The 22,638-nt window shown below is 39.4% G+C and overlaps 1 protein-coding gene across 12 annotated transcripts in view; it reads right to left on the bottom strand.

Annotated features, from left to right (window-relative positions):
• EZH2 (enhancer of zeste 2 polycomb repressive complex 2 subunit) overlaps window positions 1–22,638 on the bottom strand; it is a 76,753-nt gene that overhangs the window by 40,391 nt on the left and 13,724 nt on the right. For 10 of the 12 annotated variants that reach the window (XM_037729393.1, XM_017502894.2, XM_017502901.2 and 7 more), the window contains exon 2: window positions 14–137. The exons of the other annotated variants lie outside the window; for them this stretch is intronic. In XM_037729393.1, coding sequence (XP_037585321.1) covers window positions 14–130 — 117 coding nt within the window. In that variant the 5' untranslated portion in view covers window positions 131–137. The remainder of the gene's footprint in view (window positions 1–13; window positions 138–22,638) is intronic. 12 annotated transcript variants of the gene reach the window in all.

The raw sequence follows: 22,638 nt of genomic DNA on the forward strand, positions 1-22,638 counted from the left end.
GATAAAAGTATACCTTTACTTCATCAGCTCGTCTGAACCTCTTGAGCTGTCTCAGTCGCATGTACTCTGATTTTACACGCTTCCGCCAACAAACTGGTCCCTTCTCAGATTTCTTCCCAGTCTGGCCCATGATTATTCTAAAAGCAATGGTTTCATATTAAAATCACTAATCTAACCAGCCTGAATATGATCACCTGTGTTTTAATCCGCAGCAAACTAACAATCAGTGAAGAAATGACACATATTACACTGTTGGTATTTGCAGAAAGGGGCTCATTTGTCCTGTATGGTTAAATCCTTAAAACATTTCATTGAAAGTTTGAGTTTTTATTTAATATATTTTTTAAATATACTTTTATTTACAAAAATTCTATACTAAATTGCAGCCATATTACAGAAACATGATCCCATTACAGGAATTCAGTATACTATACCACAACCTAGTTTTTAACTCTTATGAGATCCACATTCATGAAGGGAAGAAAATATAAAGACATAGTCTAAGTTTTTCATCATTAAATTAGCTGTTACAGAAGGCATAATGGAATAACTGAAAAAGGTAAATCCAAGAAGAAGTAAAATTTACAAAGAGTTCAACATGTAATAAATGTACAAACAAAGGTACTCTGTCCCCACACACTGAACCATGCACCTCTCCTTAAACACTGTGATAAAGCCTGTTATTTTTGCCTCTTGTGCCACCTTTACTAACATGAGGAGTTTCGTTATCAAGTGAAAAGAGGAATGCAGGAAATGCAAAGTAAATTCTTCTGCCTTATCTTTAGTTGCAGGCTCTAAGAACCAATTATGTTTAAATGCGGGGACAGCTTATAGTTCACCAGATGTCTAATTCATACTGCAGAGACCTCACCTTAAGTCTAAACAAGTGTCTTTTCCTAGAACATTTTCTTGTAAAGTATTAAAATCATGCTGTATCTTCAAATTATTAGGAGGACATTCTCTGTCAGGCTGTGCAAAGCTTTGCAGACCAAACTAACAATTTGTGCTTCATCTTAAGAACAATGGGAAGCCACTTTTACTGTTTTAAGTAAAAGGGCATTGGGTGAAGGAGTAAAAGAATAACTGCAACTAGGTTAAGATGCTGCTGCAGCACAGCATCCAGACAAGGGGTGACAGAGGCTTCTACACCATACTGGCAATGACAGGGAAAAGCACATGAATTCAAGAGTTATTTAGGCCAGAACTTTCACCAAATGATGATTTAAATATGGAAAATGAAGAAAAAGGTGACTTTCTGGCTTGAACAAATAAATGAGTAGGGCAGGCTTCATCTATTTGTTTACATAAAACCTCATGCACAGAGAAAACTGCTTAAGGAGAAGATTTAGAAGAAGAGTTCTGAGGTCAGTGGGTAACTTTCTACAGAAATACTCAACGACCAACAGGTGACAGAGAAAGCAGATGGCTGTTTACTCAGAGTTGAAACGAAGGGGCAAAGAAATTCATTTTCTCAAGCATATAATAAATATTATGACCCAGGCAATGTATACGAACTTGAATAAAATTAATATACTAATATGATTAAATCCTTGCCCCTGATATTCTACCTAAGAAAGGGGGGAAAATATAGTATGAAATAGACAGTCCTACTTCAGCATCCCTGTGGAATTGGTTCCAGAACACCCCTCAGATACCAAAATCCATGGATACTCAAGTCCCTGATATAAAGTGGTATAATATTTGCATATCACCTATGCATAGCTTCCCATATACTTTTTTTTTTTAATTTGGCTTCCTGAGATATGAGAAATTCCCATATACTTTAAATCATCTCTAGATTACTTATAATCCCTAATACAATGTAAATACTATGTAAAAAGTTGTTATATTGTATTGTTAAGAAAAAATGACAAGGAAAAAAGTATAGACATGTTCAGTACAGAGGCAACCATCCTTCACTTTTTTCTGAATGTTTTTTAGCTGCAGTTGATTTAACCCATGAATTCGGAATGCATGGATTTGGAATTCACAGATATAGAAGGCTGTTTATACAAAAGCACTTTGGGGGAAAGAAGAGAATATTAGGAACTGCAGAAGGATGGCAAGAAAGGTGACAAGTGAACTCAACCTTAAAAATTGAGCTGAATTTCAAAAGGCAAAGGAAGAACCTAAAGAAATCTTAAGTCTGAGCAAGAGAAAGCTGGACGGGGGCAACTAAAGTCTGGCTGGTAGACATTTAACAAGGATGGACCTGGAGAATGAAAGTCACAAATTGAAAGGACTGAGAACCTAAAGTGAGTGAAGAGATAAGAATGGGCAGGAATTTGAGTGAGAACTTCATATAAAGAAGGCTGAAGAAATCACCAAGATAGAACTATTCCAAGTGAAAAGGTTCCAAGTGTGGCCTTGCCTGCAAATTGCTCAAGTGGAGTAAAGCTGACAGTCACTCGGATTGAGAAGACTAAACTCAAGATAACCCCGGCTTTGAGGTAAAGCAGAAAATGGTGTTAGGAAGGCAGTGTGGTGGGACCAAAAGACATCAAAGATGGGAAGAAACTGGAGCATTGTTTTTTAAAAATAATTTCATGACAACAATTTTCTTCCTATCTGCTAGTCGGTTAACAAATGAACTTAACTAATTCTATGCAAATTACTTAAGACAACTTGGCACTTCAAATGCCTAGGAACTACTGAAGGAAAAGGAATCAAATAAAAAGGAAAGATCTGTAGCCTCATTAGCTCATAGGCTATTCACCTCCAGTCCATCTGCTGCCTAGACAAACATTCTCCTTGGAGGTAGCACCCCTGTACAATAAAGCCTAGCGCAGTAACGTGTTTAGTTTTCACTGATGTATAATGTGGGTGTTGTTACAATTCATTTTTTAAGATGTATATTTTATGTCTTGATGAAGACATTAGTTGGCATTTTATGTTTTGGTACTACAACTATCCCTGTCTAATATTCTCTAAGACTTTCCATGCTGTTTCTACCATTAATAACATAACTAATAAAGTATATCATGACAGATCTACAGTGTCCAGATAGTTCTTTGAAAGTGTAGGACCAAAGCAAATCCGTCAAAAAAATATTAAAATTTAAGGTACCAATTAAAAGGATGTTTTACACAAAACTCCCACCATCAAAGCATTTACAACATATTAAAATCACATTTCCATGTTTTTCACTCTACTCTACTCCCACTATAAGTGCTTCAATAGCAAGAACCACTTTTACTCATTTGTAAAATCCCAGCGCCTGCATGTGCCTGGTAACTGTACAGCAGTCCCCCCAAATCTCCCAAGACCGCCTCCCCACAGCAGATGCCTAAAGCTGCAGATAGTATTAAACTCTACACATACCATGTTTTTTCCTATCAATACACATGCACGAAGTTTAATTCATAAATAAGGCACAGTAAGAAATTAACAGCAATAACTAATGGTAAAATGAACAATTACAACAATATACTGTAATGAAAGTTATGTAGCTATAGTCTTCTCTCTCTCAGAATATTTAGTATTTTCGGACTGTAGTTTGATTGAGTAACTAAAACCTCAGAAAGTGAAATTGTTGATTGGGGGTGGGGCTGCTATAGACTTAAAACAAGCAAACAAACAGGTCTATTAACCACACTGATAAAGAGTAGCTTGTATCTTATTAGCATATCATTTGTAAAGTTTAGCTACAGGTATGAAAAGGAAGGGTGGCCTATCCATGCTTGAGCCAAAAAGTGAAGTAAAGTGCATCCTATTATCAAGAAATCCCCAAAAGGAGATAAATCACAAGGACAGTTAGGACCCTGTGGTTCAGCTGTCCCTACCAATTAGATATCTTGAAACTAAAACTCAGTTTCTAGAATTTCTTTTTAAAAAGGAAGCTGATATTGCCTTAAAGACCTTACCCGTAAAACCTCAAAGTCTGGTGACAAAAACCAAATACGCATGTAAACAAAGTTCTGTGCCTGGCACACAGTGAGCCTTTAGGTGTTAGCTCCCCTGACCTCCTTGCCCCACAACAAATGACAGGCTCAAATCACGCTTCTGACTCCATTTTCAGTGATCTCTTCACAACACCACAGCCAAGTAAGCACACTATTAAAATACAGATTCAAGGCCTGGCACAGTGGCTCAAGCCCATAAACCCAGCACTTTGGAAGGCCGAGGTTAGCAGATTGTTTGAGACCAGGAGTTCAAGACCAGCCTAGGCAACATAGTGAGACTCCCATCTCAAATCAATAAATAAATAAGCAAGCAAGCTGGGTATAGTGGTGCACACCCATTGCCCCAACTCCTCAGGAGGCTGACGTGGGAGATCTCTTGAGCCTGTGAGAAGGAGGCTGCAGTAAGCCATCCTCACATCATTGCACTCCAGCCTAGGTGACAGAGCAAGACCCTCTCAAAAAAGTAAAATAATAAAATACAGCTCTAAATATTCATGTATTGGCAGAAGCCTTTATTTAAACAACTTCTACTAAATAGACATTGTATAAATACATACGGTTTTTAAATTTTTCAAAGATTTGTTTAGTTTCATAAGTGAAATCCCACTAGCATGAACTTTATCCAGAATACGAAAATAGCTTTTCCTGTTCAACAGATTATAGCTCTAGTCATTAAAACAAAAGTCTACCTGTATACAGTGAAACCAAAATAACAATGGTTCTTTAATACAAAAGCCAAACCAGAATACGGCAGGGGACCATCAAAGCTTTAGTAAGAAGGTAGTAACATTTCACAGATTTACATTTACATAGGTTAAACTAAAATTCAGGCAAATTACATTGTTCACAATATATTTTATGAATTGAACCAAACTCAGAAATACCCTGAACACCATGCCTTTCCATCTTACTTTATCCCACTAGAGTAGATGCTATGTTGTTTTTGCCACCCAGGGTCAATTCGCCCTTCTCTTGGGAGCTTCACACCAACTCTTCTGAGACCTACACCAAGTACAATGGAGGAAGCTGACTCGAGCTGCTTGTGACCCAGACCTGATCAAGGTGTATCTCCCTAGACATAGTGACGAGTACAGGGTTAGATACATGGCCACAATCAGTGTGGTCACAGTGAAAATCTCACGTTTCCTGAAATGCTAAGACAAGAATGCTCACTCTTCTCCCCCTAGATTTAAACCTGGAAAAATGTTTGCCCAAGGACTTGTTGGACGCCATCTTGAAACCATGAGAGAAGGGCCTACAAAGAACAGAGTCAACAACAAAAAACAAAAGTCAAAGCCAAGAAGAACCTTAGTCTCATCACCTGAGCCCTAAGTCAGGCAGACATTCCCAAGCCAATTCCAGAACTATTCAGTTATATGAGCCAAGAAATTCCCATCTTTTTTTTTTTCCTTAAACCAGTTTAGATTAGGCTTTCTGCCACATGAATACAGAGGGTATATGAGATACATACTTATCATTGAGACCATACACACACTGGTTCCTCCATATCCATGGGGGATTAGTTCCAGGACCCCCCGACAGATACCAAAATTCACAAAGGCTCAAATCCCTGATATAAAATAGTATGCTACTATGTAACTATACACATTCTTGCATATACTTTAAACCAGCAGTCTCCAGCTTTTTTAGCACCAGGGACTGGTTTCATGGAACACAATTTTTCCACAGACAAAGTGGGGGGATGGTGAATGGTTTCAGGATGAAACTGTTCCACCTCAGATCATCAGGCATTAGTTAGATTCTCATAAGGATGGCCGGGCACGGTGGCTCACACCTGTAATCCCAGCACTTTGGGAAGCTGAGGCGGGCAGATCATTTGAAGTCAGGAGTTCAAGACCGGCCTCACCAACATGGTAAAACCCTACTAAAAATACAAAAATTAGCGGGGTGTGGAGGCAGACACCTGTAATCCCAGCTACTTGGGAGGCTACAGCAGGAGAATCACTTGAATCTGGGAAGCACAGGTTGAGGTGAGCCGGAATCATACCACTGTACTCCAGCCTAGGCAAGAGAGTGAGACTCTGTCTCAAAAAGAAAACAACAACAACAAAAAAAAAAAAAACGAGTATCTTAAGGAGCCCACAACCTAGATCCCTCGCGTGTGCAGTTCACAATGGGGTTCTTGCTCCTATGAGAATCTAATGCTGCCGCTAATCTGACAGGAGATGAAGCTTACCTCCTGATGTGCAGCCTATTCCTAACAGGCCATGGACCTACCAGTACCAGTCCATGGCCTGAGGATTGGAGAACCCTGCTTTAAAACCATCTCTAGATTACTAAATACCTAATACAATGTAAATACCATGTAAACAGTTGTTAAACTATTATGTTTAGGGAATAATGGCAAAAAAAAGTATGTACAAGTTCAGTACCGACACTTTTGTTTCTTTTCAAATGTTTTTGACCCATAGTTGGCTGAATCTACAAATGCAGAACCCCATTTACAGAGGGCCAGGAATGTCTGAATTAATGGAAGATGGGCTCTCATAGCCTACTTTATTATCATCAACAGCATCAGCAGAAAAAGTAGAACTTCTTCCATCCCTCCAGGTTTACAGAGGTCCCAGGACCGCCAAGACACATCTTCCTACCTACCTCTCATCTCAGATGGCCAGGCCACACAAGTCCAAGGGATCCACACTGTTCTCTACCAGGTACGTCCCTACTCTACTTGTGAAAGGACTTACCTAAATCAGACATTCCTGCCCCTCCTTACCCAGCTGCCAAAAACTGAGTAATTTGAAAAAAGAAAAAAGTCCCATAGGTATTGTCAGAGCCCTTAATATTTCTTTAAAAGTTATTCCTAAAGATTTGCTACATCAAGAGAATAACTACCTACTTGGTCTGCCCAAATAAATGTTTCTGTTTCCATTTGCCTAAAGAAAAACTACATGTACTATGTATCCTTCTCAACTAAATTAATAGCATCAACTTTGACTCTTAACTGAATACCAGGCCAAGTAAAGTCAAACACAAACCCAACAAGATGTAAGTAATGTAATTACAATATTTTCGATGTCCTTCCCTTTAAAAAATGTTTACTTCACAGCAAGACTGCCAAAAAATTGCCTATTTTGAAAACTCTCCAGTCTTCAATAGTGCCTGTTTGTATGTTTAAATGCTTTGAAGGCAGCTGTTAGTCTCATTTGACAATTCCATTTGTTTTAAAGTTACAATCCATTGTTTCAACATGTTGAAATTTAAATTAATGGTGAGATTTTATAGGTAAGGTCAAGAAAAGCAACACATAAAGAGAACTTAGACATGGCCTTAGGCCAGGCCATGTCCTAGCTCAGCAGAAAGAGAGCTATCAGGATTAATAATGCCTGTTACGGACATGGGGTAAGAACTGGGGTAGCAGCACTCTCCACTTCAAACCAAAATCAAATAATAAACTAAACTAACAAGGGAACATTTAGTCCTATTAATTCTAAGTCCTACACACAGTCTTAAAAAGCAAGAGCTTGGACTCCAAAGCTCATTACCTGGGTTCACATCAGAGTTCTCCCACTTAGCAGCTGTGTGTGAACTTGGCCAAGTTACTGAACATCTTTGTGCCTTACTCTCCTCATGAAAAAAGGCTAATTCAAGAGTGTTTACTTCACAAAGTCATTATGAGAAGTAAACCTATGTACGGTGCATAGACAGTGCCTGGCAGAGGGTAAGCACTATATTGGCACTACTAAGGTAATGGCTATTGACTACATAAATGGCAGGTAAATGATATCAGAAATTACAACATTTATATTACAAAGTTAAGTTAAACAACAACTCAATGTGAAGACTTTTTTAAAATGATAAATTGAATGCAAATAAAAACAAAAAAGGATGTCAGGGGATCTCAGCATAGAATGCAACCTACACAGCAAGTCTGAGAGTATTAAAATTTTATGAGATAATCTCATGGAAGGGGCAGGAGGTCAGGGGAAGCTAACCTACAGAACTTTGGACAATCTGTTGTTAACTAGATACAGGAAGGCTAAATACCAAAAGAACAATATGTAAACACTGTACCCTAGCTGGTAAATTTGTTTCTCATAAGGGTACCAGTCTGTAATTCTGAAAATACTCCACATGTACACTAGGGTTAAACAAACAAGTAAACAAAGTGTAGATAATGTAAGCCAGGTTTCTCAATGTCACAGAAAGAAGTTACAAATAAGCAAGAGGTGGTGATGAATTAGTCAGATATATCAATATGAACTCACATTTATTTTTAAATATATACAGATAGATACAGAAACACAGATATGTATGCACATGTAGGTTACCTGACATATGTGCATTTCCAGGGCCTGTGCAACAGAGGGCCTGAAAGCAGTCATACCCCAGGAGCAATAAGCATACCCAGCACCCAAGACTTTTGTTTCTAAATACCACCCTCCAATAAATACAAGGAAGCAGAGTCTGGAGAAACAGCTGATTCTAAGGCTGGGACAGGGAAAATACAAGGCAAGCCAGCAGCAGAAGGGAGATGCTCAAGACAGGGATGGGTCAAAGACAGGCACCAAACAGAAGAAACTCCCAATGGCCAAAGCTGGAATAATTTGAACAGCAGATGAATCATAACAGTATTATAACAGAATAAAATAATTATTCATGAGACTATGATATAAATAAGTGATTAAATAAACAAATGAGGGAGAAGGAACAACTCTTCCTGACAAGAATTCCAAATGATATAAGTGTATACCCCCATTCTAGGAGGTAGAATTCAATTTCCTTCCCCGAGTATGAGCCAGACTCAGTGATTCAAAGAAGAGTCTAGAAAGGGAAACAGTAATGTTTCTGTGAAAAAACCATAACCATGAACACCATGGTAAGTCCTACTGTCATTACATACTCCATGACGTGAGGAAATGAGATGGGGATTTCCCCTCTGTAGTATCCTTGCCCCAAACCTCAACCCATAACCTCAGTATAATCATAAGAAAACATCCAATAAGCCAAAATCACAGGACATTCTTACAAAACATCTGACCGATACAGTTCAAAACATTTAAGAGATCATGAAAAATAAGGAAAGGCTGAGAATCACCACAGGTCAGAAAAACTTAGGAGACATGACAACTAAATGAATTGTGGTATCCTGGATTGGATTCTGAAACCAACCACCCAACCAAAGAAGGACACTAGTGAAATAACCAGCAAAATCCAAATAAAGTCTTGAGTGTAGTTAATGACAATATAATGATACTGATTTCTTAGTTTTGACAAATGTACTATGGCTATACAAATCTAAAATTATTCCAAAATAGCCCAGGCCCAGTGGCTCACACTTATAATCCCAGAACTTTGGAAGGCCAAAGCAGGTGGATTACTTGAAGTCAGGAGTTCAAGAGCACCATGAAATACATGGTAAACCAGTCTCTACAAAAAATACAAAAATTAGCTGGGCGTGATGGCAGGCACCTGTAATCCCAGCTACTTGGGAGGCTGAGACAGGAGAATCACTTGAACCTGGGACGCAGAGGTTGCAGTGAGCCAAGATGGCACCTCTGCACTACAGCCTGAGTGACAGAGGGAAGGTCTGTCATTCATAAATAAATAAATTACAAAATAAAGGGTTTTTTTGTTGTTGTTGTTTTTGGAGAGGGAGTCTCACTTTGTAGACTCTGAAATAAATAAATAAATAAATTCAAAATAAAGTTGTTAGGTTTTATTTTATTTTATTTTGCGATGGAGTCTCACTCTGTTTCCCATACTGGAATGCAGTGGCACAATCTCAGCTCACTGCAACCTCTGCCTCCTGGGTTCAAGTTATTCTCCTGCCTCAGCCTCCCGAGCCGAGTAGCTGGGACTACAGGCACGTGGCACCACGCCTGGGTAATTTTTTTTGTATTTTTAGTAGAGACAGGGTTTCGCCATGTTAGCCAGGATGGTCTCAATCTCCTGACCTCGTAATCTGCCCACCTTGGCCTCCCAAAGTGCTGGGATTACAGGCGTGAGCCACTGTACCTGGCCAATAAAGTTATTTTTTAAAGCGAACTTGGTTACATAACAACCAATGTAAAGGCATTCATTTTTTAAAATGACATTCACTTTTAAAAGTGGTAGAGAAACAAATATAAAAATCTAAAAATGTCACATAAAATGTTAAACAGGAAGAACAAAAAATATGAACAGACGATTAGAATTATTTAAAAACATATGCGGTTAAAAAAAAAACAAGACAGGTAGCAAGTAAATTAAAAGAGCTTGTACTTAAGATTTTTTTTTTCTTTCTTTCTTTTTTTTTTTTTTTAAGGCAAGGTCTCACTCTGTTGCCCAGGCTGGAGTTCAGTGCCCTGACCGTAGCTCACTGCAGCCTGAAACATTTGGGCCCGAATGATAATCCCACCTTGGCCTTCCATACTTTTACAAATCTTAACTTCAAAGGAATTTGAGGCAAAAACTCTCAAATATGATACTACTTTTTAAATTTTGGGGACGGGGGGACAAGGTTCCACTCTGTCTTCTAGGCTGGAGTGCAGTGATACAATCACAACTCACTGAAGCCTCAAATTCCCAGGCTTAAGCAATCCTGCCTCAGCCTCAAGTAGGAGGTGCAGTCCACCACACCTAGCTAATTTTTTTTAATTTTTTTTACTTTTTGTAGAGAAAGTGTCCCACTACAGTCCCCAGGCTGATAATTCCACTGTTTTAAAACAGAAAATGTTAAATTAACAATTTAAAAGAAAAAAAAATAAGATCTCTATAGAAGCCTATATGATGACATATCTACTTGAAGAGATAATACTTTTAGACTTCTACACAATCTGAATCAAGGGAAGTAATTGTGTCACTGATTGAACATGTATTGATCAAACCACAAATCAAAAGGATTCTATACAATTCAAGGCCAGTTTAGTTGCATTTAAGATGAACAGAAAAACAGTGGTCTTTGCCCAGAGTGGGTACACACAACTCAGAAAAGAGCATTTGAGTTTGCAGTTGAATAAAGAAAAGGAGAAGGGTTAATACACATTCATTAAGTCAACAATATTTATTGAGCATCTAATACAAGCCAGGCACTACAACAGAAACTAAAGACTTAGCAATTAACATAACAGACAAAAATCTGTGACTTCATATAGTTTAAAATCTAGTTGGATAGAAACAGTCAAAAACAAAGTACCAGATATAGTAGCTCACGCCTGTGATCCCAGCACTTTGGGATTCTGAGGCGGGAAGATCACCTGAGGTCAGGAGCTAGAGATCTGCTTGGTCAACATGGTGAATCCCCGTCTCTACTAAAAATACAAAAATTAGCCAGGAGTGGTATCGCGCACCTATAGCGCACCTCCGGCTACTCAGGAGGCGGAAGCATGAAAATCACTTGAGCCCAGGAGGTAGAGGTTGCAGTGAGCCGAGAATGTGCCACTGCACCAGCCTGGGCACCAGAGCAAGACTCTGCTCAAAAAACAACAACAACAACAACAACAACAAAACAACAACAAAAGTTAAATGTTTAGCATGTAACATGATGTTGAGTGTTACTGGAGAAAAAACAATACAGGTAAGTGAGTTAAAACAAGGGTGGCAAACAAGGAAACGTGAGCTGAAGCACTCCGAGCCCCAGCTGTGTGACAAAGCCGATGAGACAGGGATCCCACCAACCAACAGCAACTCACCAACAGCAAAGCCAGGAGCAAATTAGGCAATAACACTTTTTCTAGTAAAGATTCCAGAAATAATTAGATTAAATATCCACTTAATGCAGATTTCAGTAAATCTACAACACCTCAGTGATCAACACAGCTTTACAGAATTTTGATCAGGTATTAAAACTGGCATTCAAGAATTGCTTGCTGGCCCTGCTCTGGTTAACTGGTAGGTCTCATTATCCTGAACAAAGACTAAAAGTTGACATCATTTTATAAAACCTATTTATGCAAATAGCCATTCTCCGTATTAGTATTATCAAGCCAAATTTTAAAAAAACTTCTTTATTATAAAAGCTGATCCTGAGGCTATGTCATTCTATGAGCTCTAACACTGACTATTTGGTCTAACAAAATCGAATCCTTAAATATATGCAGCTAATTTAACGGTCTATATTTAATTTATAAATGTGGTTTGGTTTTATCATAAAGAACTTATATGAAATCATATTAATAAAATTAAAGTCGAGTTAACCCTGGGATTCCAATCAACACTCAAGTCTGAAAAAAGCCACATGGGGGGCGGGGGAAAAAAAGGAGTATTGAAGTAATTCAAGAATAAAGTGATAAGGGCCCTGACTCGGTTGACAGCAGTGGGCATAGAAAGAAAAAGACTTTTAATTTTAAAAATAAAAATTAACTCTAAAATTAAAAATCCAGATGCAATCATATGAGAAGGAAGAACAGATCAAAAGATAATTGAGCCCTAAATGAGCCACTGCTACAACAGAGAATACAGAACTTCATTGAAGTTAATTATTCATTCACACAGTAATTAGCTAGCATAGAAAAACAAAACCAGCAGTTCAAAGAAAGAACACCATTAACACCATTCTTCAGTATTTTGCTCTCATAACCTGTTTAGTTTATATGTGTTATAGCTATTAACATTTAACATAACAGAAATGAAAAACTAAGAGATTTTTACAATTTACTGGTGGTAGTGGTTGTTTTTGATACAAGGTCTCACTCTGGCCAGGCTAAAGTGCAGTGGTGCAATCACAGCTCACAGTAGCCTTACCCTCCCAGGCTCAGGTGATCCTCCCATCTCAACTTCCCACGCAGCAGAGACCACAGGTGCACACTACCACATCTGGCTAATTTTTTCTAATTTTAGCAGAGACAGGGTTTCACCATGTTGCCCAAGCTGGTCCTGAATTCCTGGGCTCAAACAATCAGTCTGCCTTGGCCTCACAAAGTGCTAGGATTCCAGATATGAGCCACCACACCTGGCCTATTTTTTATTTTTATTAAAAATTGTAATAGCAAACCCTCAGTAACCATGGGAGTCTAGGGGGACTGGTTCCAGGAACATCCTGGATACCAAAATCCACAGATGTTCCCCGCTTATATAAAATGGCACAGTATTTGCATATAACCTATGCACATTCTCCCTTATACTTTAAATCATCTGGATCTAGATTACTTATGATCATCTAATACAATGTAAATCATTGTTATACTGTATTATTTGTATCTTCATTGTTTTTTTTTTTGTTTGTTTTTTTTTTGGGAGACAGCTCACTGCAACCTCTACCTCCCGAGTAACCACCATGCCCAGCTAATTTTTGTATTTTTAGTAGATACGGGGTTTCATCATGTTGGCCAGGTTGGTCTCGAACTCCTGACCTTAAATGACCCGCCCACCTCAGCCTCCCAAAGTGCTAGGATTACAAGCGTGAGCCACACACAGCACGCAGCCTGTTCTATAATTTTATTGGCTTTTTTTTCACAAGTATTTTTGATTTGCAGTTGTTGAATCTACAGAAGCTAAACCTGCAAATACGGAGGACCAACTGTACCTACTAATATAAATAACACTTTTAAAAATGAACTATTTGTCTTTAAAAAAAAATTAGTGATTGAGGGCAAGCATGGTTGCTCATGCCTATAATCCTAGCACTTTGGGAGGCCGAGGCAGGAGGATCGCCTGAGCCCGGGAGTTTGAGGCCAGCCTGAGCAACAGAGCCTTCTTTTATTTAAAAAAAAAAAAAATTGTTTTAATTAGTAAATGGTGTCATTTTACACTTTTGCCAATTTCTTTAATTCTCATAACTGTTTCTGCATTCAATCTGTTCCAATATGTTGTTTTGGTTCAAGTATACGAAGAAAATCCAATCTCAAACTTAGCTTAGAAGAGGGAGAGTGTTTGAATAGCCTTCTGAGGTCACTGTGGATCTCGTTCTTTGATATTACACCAAAATTGTTCTAGTGAAAAGTGGCTAGTTGAGCTTACAATTCAATCTCATAGGCGCTTTCTCTCAAAATAACCACCACAAACTTCAGTTAGCGGTGGTAATTTCTTAAAAGATTAGATGCAACATGGAATCTGAAACTTATCAGTGAACTTATCCTACTCTGCCACATTAACATTCATTAGCCTACTCACTTTAAATGAATCTTTAACCCATCTAAAAAGTGCTGGTCCACTGAGTTGTGTAGATTTTCCGGAAGTGGCATATTTCAAAAAAATCGTGTTTGTTAAACCCATTAATCTCATCAGAAAGTCTTCAAGTACTGCGAAGCTGTCATGCTCACAGTAACAGACAAAAGAGTTTTCCAAAAATTTTAATTTTTGCTTGAAAGCCCAAATGTTCTCTTTGCCAACAAATATGGTCAGTTGTTTTCCTTGAAGTGACAGTCTCACTTCATTGATTTGAAAAAATGTCTGCCAAATACCTAGGTCTGAATAATCATGGTTTGTCAGCCCCTCTTAAATAAAAATGGAATTTCCATGAAAAAAGTGGCTAGTGCAGCTCACAACTTAATCACATAAGTGCTTTTCCTCAAAACCCAATACACCTCAATATGCAGCAGAAGCACTTTACACACATTCCGATCCTGCTGCACATGGTACAACTGTGTGCATGCAAGGATTGAAATTTAATAAAATTAACCATTTTTCGTACTTCATCCAGGACATTCTCAAACAAAACTGGTTTTTTTATATGCAAGTGCTAAGGTGCCAACAGTTTTCACTCATTGCTTTTGCAGCATGCATACAAATGTCCAACACAGTTTAAAAAAAAAAAAAACATAAGTAACATCTCAGTATTATTATGAAAATAGTTTCTGAGCGGTTGAAACACAAGAATCACTTGAACCTAAGAGGCTGAGGCTGCAGTGAGCCAAGATGTCACCACTGCACTCCAGCCTGGGTGACTGAGTGAGACCCTATCTCAAAAAAAAAAAAGTAGTTTTGACCCCACAAATCCCCAGAGATCTAGGGCTACACTTTGAAAACAGCTGACTTAAATATGTCCAGACACCATATGAATCAGAAGTCATAATACTCTGCCTTTTCTTGCCTGAGAACCTAGAACATATAATGTATTCAAATTATGTATCTGTAAAATTTATAATGAAACCTAGAAAGCACTACTTTTGTAACTAAAAAAAGGCAAGTAAACCATCTTAGCCAACATGGCAAAACCCAATCTCTACTAAAAAATACAAAAATTAGCTGGGTGTGGTGGCGTGCGCCTGTAGTCCCAGCTACTCAGGAGGCTGAGGGAGGAGAATTGCTTGAACCCAGGAGGCAGAGACTGCAGTGAGCCGAGGTTGCGCCATTGAAATCCAGCCTGGCGCCTGGCAACAGACCAAGACTCTGACTCAAAAAAAAAAAAAAAAAAAAAAAAGGGCAAGTAAAAGTATATGTAATAATATCTAGGCCAGGTGCAGTGGCTCACACCTGTAATCCCAGCACTTTGGGAGGCCAAGGCAGGCAGATCACAAGGTCAGGAGTTTGAGACCAGCCTGGCCAATATGGTGAAACCCCATCTGTACTAACCGGGCGTGGTAGCGGGTGCCTTTAGTCCCAGCTACTTGGGAGGCTGAGGCAGGAGCAGCACTTGAACCCAGGAGGTGGAAGCTGCAGTGAGCCGAGATTGCCCCACTGCACTCCAGCCTGGGAGACAGAGCGAGACTCCAACTCAAAAAAAAAAAAAAGAAAAAATTTAATGAAGGGTACTTCATTATACCTGTGAAACTACTCTGTCATATGTCAGTGCCAAATTAAGAGACTAATACCTACTAAAATTTGTTTTAAACAAGTTGCTTCTGTTTTCACTTCTCCTTCACCACTGTAAGATATCATCAATAGTTACAGTCATCCTTCTAACCCTCCTGCAACCCTAAAACAACAACCCCAATCTATGCCCCAACTCCCTATATATTCACTCTTCACCCCATCACCATAAAAGAAAGATAAAATAAAAATCTTGATCCAAGGGATCTTTTTGCTTCCTTAAATGCCTGTATTGTCTTTTCAAAAAAAAAAAAAAATGACAAAACTCACAAGCTCATTACTGTGGGGGACCCAAATACTCCACTCAACTGACCTGCAAAATGCCAGAAGAAACTTCTGTTGAAGGACTTGGGAAAGGCAGGAACAAAGAGGTATTATCAACCAGTCAATAATAATTTATTGAGCATTCCAAAAGTGTTAAATCCTATGAGAGATCCATCCAGATGCGGAAAATGCAACAGGTTTTAGTGCCTGTACTACAGTGAATTACATGTATGTGCAACCATAGATGAGAAAGTATAATGAACAGCATTTGTGTGCAAGAAGTCTAGGAAAAAGATAAGCCAGTGACTCATGATCAGGGAAAATAACAGAAAAAAGTAAAGAACATATTTGTAGTCCTGGTTTCTGTACTGCTAAAAAGTTAAGAGGCACAGGAAAGTTATCTTAATTTAGCAATCTTAGCTGAATGATAGAAAACATTAACTTGATTGTTGCTGCAAAAGCGAGTAGATTCTCTAGTAATGTATTTTCCACAACAATAAGATCATTTTCCTCCTTCCAGAAAGAGAGTAAACTAATGATTTCAAACTGAAGTCTATAGACCAGCATTCTGGTGTTTATCTGAAAGCACTGCTTAGAAAAGAAATGGCCATACAAATTTCAACCAACTGGAGAACTGAACTATTTTAAGTGTTTTAAAGAATTTGGTTGAACAACAGATAAAACAAGCTCATTAACTGAACTGACATCTAAAGGTTAAAGTTTTCAGCTGGGGGCCATGGCGCACAACACACCTGTAATCCCAGCACTATGGGAGACTAAGGCCTGAGTCCAGGAGTTCGAGACCAGCCTGGGCAATATGGTGAAACCCTGTCTCTACTAAAAATATAAAACAAATTAGCCAGGCATGATGGCATGTGCCTATAGTCCCAGATACTCTGGAGGCTGAGGTGGGAGAATCAATCACCTGAGCCCAGGAGGCAGAGGCTGCAGTGAGCCAAGACTGTGCCATTGTACACCAGCCTGGGCAACCACAGTCAGACTGTCTCAAAAAAAAAAAAAAGTTTAATTTTTTCTTGAAAACTACACTAAATCGATTTTATAAGTTAAATCTTCTCATTTTGTTAAGTATATACTCAATTTACTGAAACACTGTTGGAAGGAAAACAGAAAAACATTTTGAACTAGAGGCCAAGCGAGATGGCTCATACCTATAATCCTAGAACTTTCGGAGGCCGAGGCAGGTGGATTACCTTAGGTCAGGAGCTCAAGATCAGCCTGGCCAACATGGCGAAATCTCATCTCTACTAAAATTAGTTGGGCGTGGTGGTAGGCACCTGTAATCCCAGCTACTTGGGAGGCAGAGGCAGCAGAATCACTTGAACCTGGGAGGCAGAGATCACACCACTGCACTCTAGCCGGGGCGAGGGGGCGAGGGAGCGAGGGAAGGAAGGAAAATGTACCAGAAACTAAAGCTATGAACGAAATTCATTATAATTCGAAGATGAGACTTGAGATACCTGTTATTTGAACACTCCACTGAATATAAGGAAACAGAATGAAAGGGTAAGTCAATCTGATACCAGATGTTATTTTTGCTAAGAAGTCTATTTCAAATCTTATACCACATGTAAGGCAACATCTAATTTAACTTACACAAATCCAACACACATTAAGCAAAATTTCAGAGAAAGCTCAATTTAGGTAAATACAAGGGTTCTAACCCACCAGACAATTTGTATGCCTAAGCGAGCATGAGAGGCAACATGAATCTGCTCTTCCCATAACCTGATGGGCAAGTCTCTCAGGCTGAGGGTATTCAGCCACTCAGGAGTGATTCTAGTAGGACTGCCCCTATGTACAAGCCAATAACTCTGCTCAACAGAAGAGCAATGATGTTCTCATCCTGAAGGAAAAATGGGCTGGTCTTGAACCTAAAAGGAAAATACTGGTTTGTGGTAAGGCATCTTCCCCCAAACTGGATGGGTAACTTTGCCTACATGCTATTTTGCCTCGTACAATGACCTTATACCCTAATCCTCAAATAAGATGCAATTCATTCTATATTCAGAAGATAGAATCGTAAAATGGACTACGTGGTTCAAACTACTAATCCCAAAGCATTTACAGAACCTCTCATAATTTCCAGGCAACCTAAACCACATAACCATTACCTAGCAATTTCAATATTTGAGTTCTGTATATGCCACAGCCAGTTCATTCAAGAAGTACCAATGTCTGCAAGTGCCACTTCTTTACTCTATGGCTACCAACAGAACCCCTCGCTGAAGCTGACTCTTCAGAAACTCCTCTGGCTTATGCTGGCTCTAAAATTCACGATCTTGCCAAGAATAGTGGTAGTTTAGGGAAAGATGGAAGCAAAGGAGGTAGCGCAGTTATGAGCAGTAAGTCTTTCCATGATTTTCCTATACTTAAAATTTATCACAAATATAAACACACTGCTGGGGTACTACAAAATTTCAAACTCCTTAACAACTGATGAGATTTGTCCATATTTGTGCTATGGTCTGAAGGTGTCCCTCAAAAATTCAGGTGTTGCCAATGTAACAGTATTAATAGGTGGGTTCTTTCAGAGGTGATTAGACCATGACAGTTCCTGCCTTGTGAATACCCTTATACAAGAGTTTGACTGAGGAAGTTGCTCCCCACTTGCCCTTCCATCTTCTGCCATATAAGGACCCAGTAAGAAGGCCTTCATGAGATGCAGGCACCTTGATCTTAAACTTCCCAGCCCCCAAAAATGTGAGAAATAAATTTCTGCCTTCTTTTTTTTTTCTTTTTTGAAACAGGGTCTCACTCTGGTTCCTGGACTGGAGGGCAGTGGCATGATCTTGGCTTACTGCAACCTCTACCTCCACTGACTTTATGTAAGGTCAATATACCAGGTTCAAGCGATTCTCCCACCTCAGCCTCCCAAGTACTAGGACTGTAAGTGTACATTACCACACCTGACTAATCTGTATTTTTTGGTAGAGACGGGGTTTCACCATGTTGGCCAGGCTGGTCTTGAGCTCCTACCCTCAAGTGATCCACCTGCCTCAGCCTCCCAAAGTGCTGAGATTACATGTGTGAGCCACCATGCCTGGACCACTTCTAATTCTTTATAAATTACCCAATCTTGGCTGGGCACGGTGGCTCACGTCTGTAATCCCAGCACTTTGAGAAGTGGAGGTAGGCAGATAACCTGAGGTCAGGAGTTTGAGACCAGCCTGGCCAACACGGTGAAATCCTGTCTCTACTAAAAATACAAAACTAGCCCGGCATGGTGGTGGGCACCTCCAAGCCCAGCTACTTGGGAGGCTGAAGCAGGAGAATCACTTGAACCTGGGAGGTAGAGTCTGCAGGGAGCCGAGACTGTGCAATTGCAGTCCAGCCCGGGCAAAAAGAATGAAGCTCATCTCAAAAATAAATAAATAATAACCCACTCTTGGGTATTCTGTTACAGCAGCACAAAACACATGAAGACAATTTGTTTTACCAAAAGTATCATCTGTCAATTACTATAACATTACTTATCAAAAGCCCAGAGAAACTGGTTTTTTGAGTCTTCACTGACCTATGGAAATGATACAAAGAAATGACCAAGCACAGGGAAACCCGTTACATAATTCCTACAGTTACCTTCCTGCTATTTCCAGATTAATATCAAGGTATTTAGGAGAGGAAAAATGTTACCCCATGTATCAGTCCTCTTTACTTATGTAAATTTCTGCAGCCAGCTTGAACTTCTTCTCCCCAGAAAATGAGATTTTCTTTTCTACTATATGGCAGGCTGCAAATTTTCTAAACTTTTATGTTCTGCTTCCCTTTTAAATATAAGTTCCAGTTTCAGGTCATTTATTTGTTTATGCAAATAAGCATAGGCTTTTAGAAGCAGCCAGGCCACATCTTGAACACTTGGCTGCTTTTAGAAATTTGTTCCACCAGATACCCTAAACAGCAAGTTCAAAGTTCAGCAGATCCCTAGAGCAGGAGCACAATGCTGCCAGTCTCTTTGCTAATGCATAGCAAGAGTGACCTTTACTCCAGTTCCCCAATAAGTTCCTCATCTGAGACCTCATCAGCCTGGCCATCTCCTTCCATATCACTATCAGCATTTTGGTCAAAACCATGCAACAAGTTGCTAGGAACTTCCAAACATTCCCTCATCTTCCTGTCTTGTTCTGAGTCCTCCAAACAGTTCCAACCTCTCCCCATTACTCAGTCCACACGCTGCATCCACATTTTCAGGTATCTTTATAGTAATGCCCCACTTCTCTGGCACTAATTTTCTGTATGAGTCCCTTCTCAGATTGCTATTAAGAGCTGAAGCTGGGTAATTTATAAAGAGGTTTAATTTGCTCACAGTTCAGCAGGCTGTACAGGAAGCACAGCTAGGGGAGGAAACTTAAAATCATGGTGGAAAGCAAAGGGGAAGCCAGTATATTATATGGCAAGAATGGGAGCAAGAGACAGTGGTGGGTGGGAGGAAAATGTTCCACACACTTTATTTTTGCACATNGGTGCAGGAGGAAGAGAGAGCGAAGGGAGAGGTGCATTTTTAAATGCACTTCTCACACTTTTAAACAAGCATGAGAAGCCTGAGAACTCACTGTCACCAGAACAACATGGGAAGAGTCTGCCTCCATGATTCAATCACTTCCCACCAGGCCCCTCCTCCAACTTTGAGGATTACAATTTGACATGTAATTTGGGTGGGGACAGAGCCAAACCGTATCACCCTACACTTCCACATGGGAAAAGAAGAAAATGAGAGGACTAGGATGAGTGGCTGACATTAAGAACCTAAAGACTCTAGGGTAGAAAAACATGACTTTTTTCTTTGGTACTATAGATTTAAAAGTTGGTATTTTCATTAGTATAGAATGTCTCTTTCTAGAGAATAAGAAAACATCTCATCCTTTATTTGAATGTCCCTAATGGGTAAAAGACTAAGGAACCCAATAAGAAGTTTGAAGAAATTTTCTTTTCTAGAAAATGTGTCAGCCGGCTAGTTACATGCTATTTGTGAATAACAAGTGCCACCAGACAAATGGTGAAAAATAATTATTTTATTTAACTACAAGGGTAAATTCTATAAGAAAAATCGAGTAAATTTTGACTTGCCAACTTAGATTTGATTATTTATAAAGCTAGTTTAGTCAGATATATAATAGTCCATTATAACAAAAGCTTTTAGGTGCGAATGTGCCCATAATGCAGAGACACAAACGAGATAACAGGCTTAAAATCAGCATTAGATGTTTCATGAACTAACTGATAAATAACTTGGGAGAGATGCATATAATCACTGGATTAAATGCCAGCTAGAGAGAATCATACCATCACCTGTGATGGTAATCAAGCTCTCCAGAGAAATAAATTTTACCTGGATAACAGAAATCAAGTGTTTAGAATCCCAGTATTTGCACTAAAAAGGACCCTATAGGCAGCAAAAGCCCATTTTTATTTTTATTTTTTTGGAGACACAGACTTACTCTGTCACACAGGCTGGACTGTAGTGGTACAAACACGGCTCACTGCAGCCTCTACCTTCTGGGCTCAAATGATCCTCTCACCTCACCCTCCCATGTAGCTGGGACTACAGGAGGCCCACGCCACCATATGTGGCTAATTTTTTGTAGAAATGAGGACTCACTTTGTTGTCCAGGCTGGTCTTGAACTCCTGGGATCAAGCAATCTTTCCACCTTAGCCTCTCAAAGTGCTGGGATTACTGGCATGAGCCAATGCACTCGGCCATAAAAGCCTATTCTTTAAAGGCCCACTAGCTGCAGAAACCTGTGCAAGTTATTTACTAATTACTTCATCTGCAAAATGAAGATATCCTCTCTGCAGGCACATACATAGTAGATACTCAACAAACACAAGCTGTTCCATTGTTTGTTCATCTCATTCATCTTACAATAAGGAGGAGATCCACAAAAGCTACTTCCCAAGGAAATACAACCAGTGTAATGGCAAAGCCTCACCCACAGCCTACCACTCTTTGTACAACATCAAACTACTGGTGGGAAGGAGCCCTTAAAAACATCTTCTCCATCTGGCATGATGACTCATGCCTGTAATCCCAGCACTTTGGGAGGCCAAGGTGAAAGGATCACTTGAGCCCAGGAGTTTGAGACCAGCATGGGCAAGATAATGAGACCCTTTCTCTATTTTTTAAAAAGAATCTATATAGCATAACTTGAGCTCTCTATTTCAGGCAAATATACGTCAGAGACAAAATTACTTAAGGGGTTAAGTGGCACAACTCAACACTTTCTTCCTCTGTGCTAGTTCAAGCAACATTTCTGCCATCTACAGGGCCTCCTCAATTACTCTAGAAAAGTATTTCCCAACTTTTTCTGACCCATAAATAATTTTCAAAGTAGCCCAATTACAAATAATTTGCCAATTTTGCTTACACTATTAAATAACTTTAATATAACACATTTTAGATCAGAACTTTATGAACAAGGATGGCAGTTTCTTCCTATCTAATGGTAGATCAACATATTGTTTAAAAAGTATAAAGTTCTAGCCAGATGCAGTGGCTCATGCCTATAATCCCAGCACTTTGGGACTCCAAGGGAGATCACTTGAACCTAGGACTTCTAGACCACCCCAGCAACATGACAAAACCACATCTCTACAAAAAATACAAAAATTAGCTGAGGGTGGTTGTGCACACCTGTAATCCCAGCTACTTGGGAGGCTGAGGTGGGAGGATCACTTGAGTCCAGGAGGTCAAGGCTGCAGTGAGCCATCATTGTGCCACTGCACTCCAGCCTAAATGACAGAGTGAGACTCTGTCTCAAAAAA

This window comes from Cebus imitator, unplaced genomic scaffold, assembly GCF_001604975.1.
Source record: "Cebus imitator isolate Cc_AM_T3 unplaced genomic scaffold, Cebus_imitator-1.0 Scaffold304, whole genome shotgun sequence".
NCBI lineage: Eukaryota > Metazoa > Chordata > Mammalia > Primates > Cebidae > Cebus > Cebus imitator.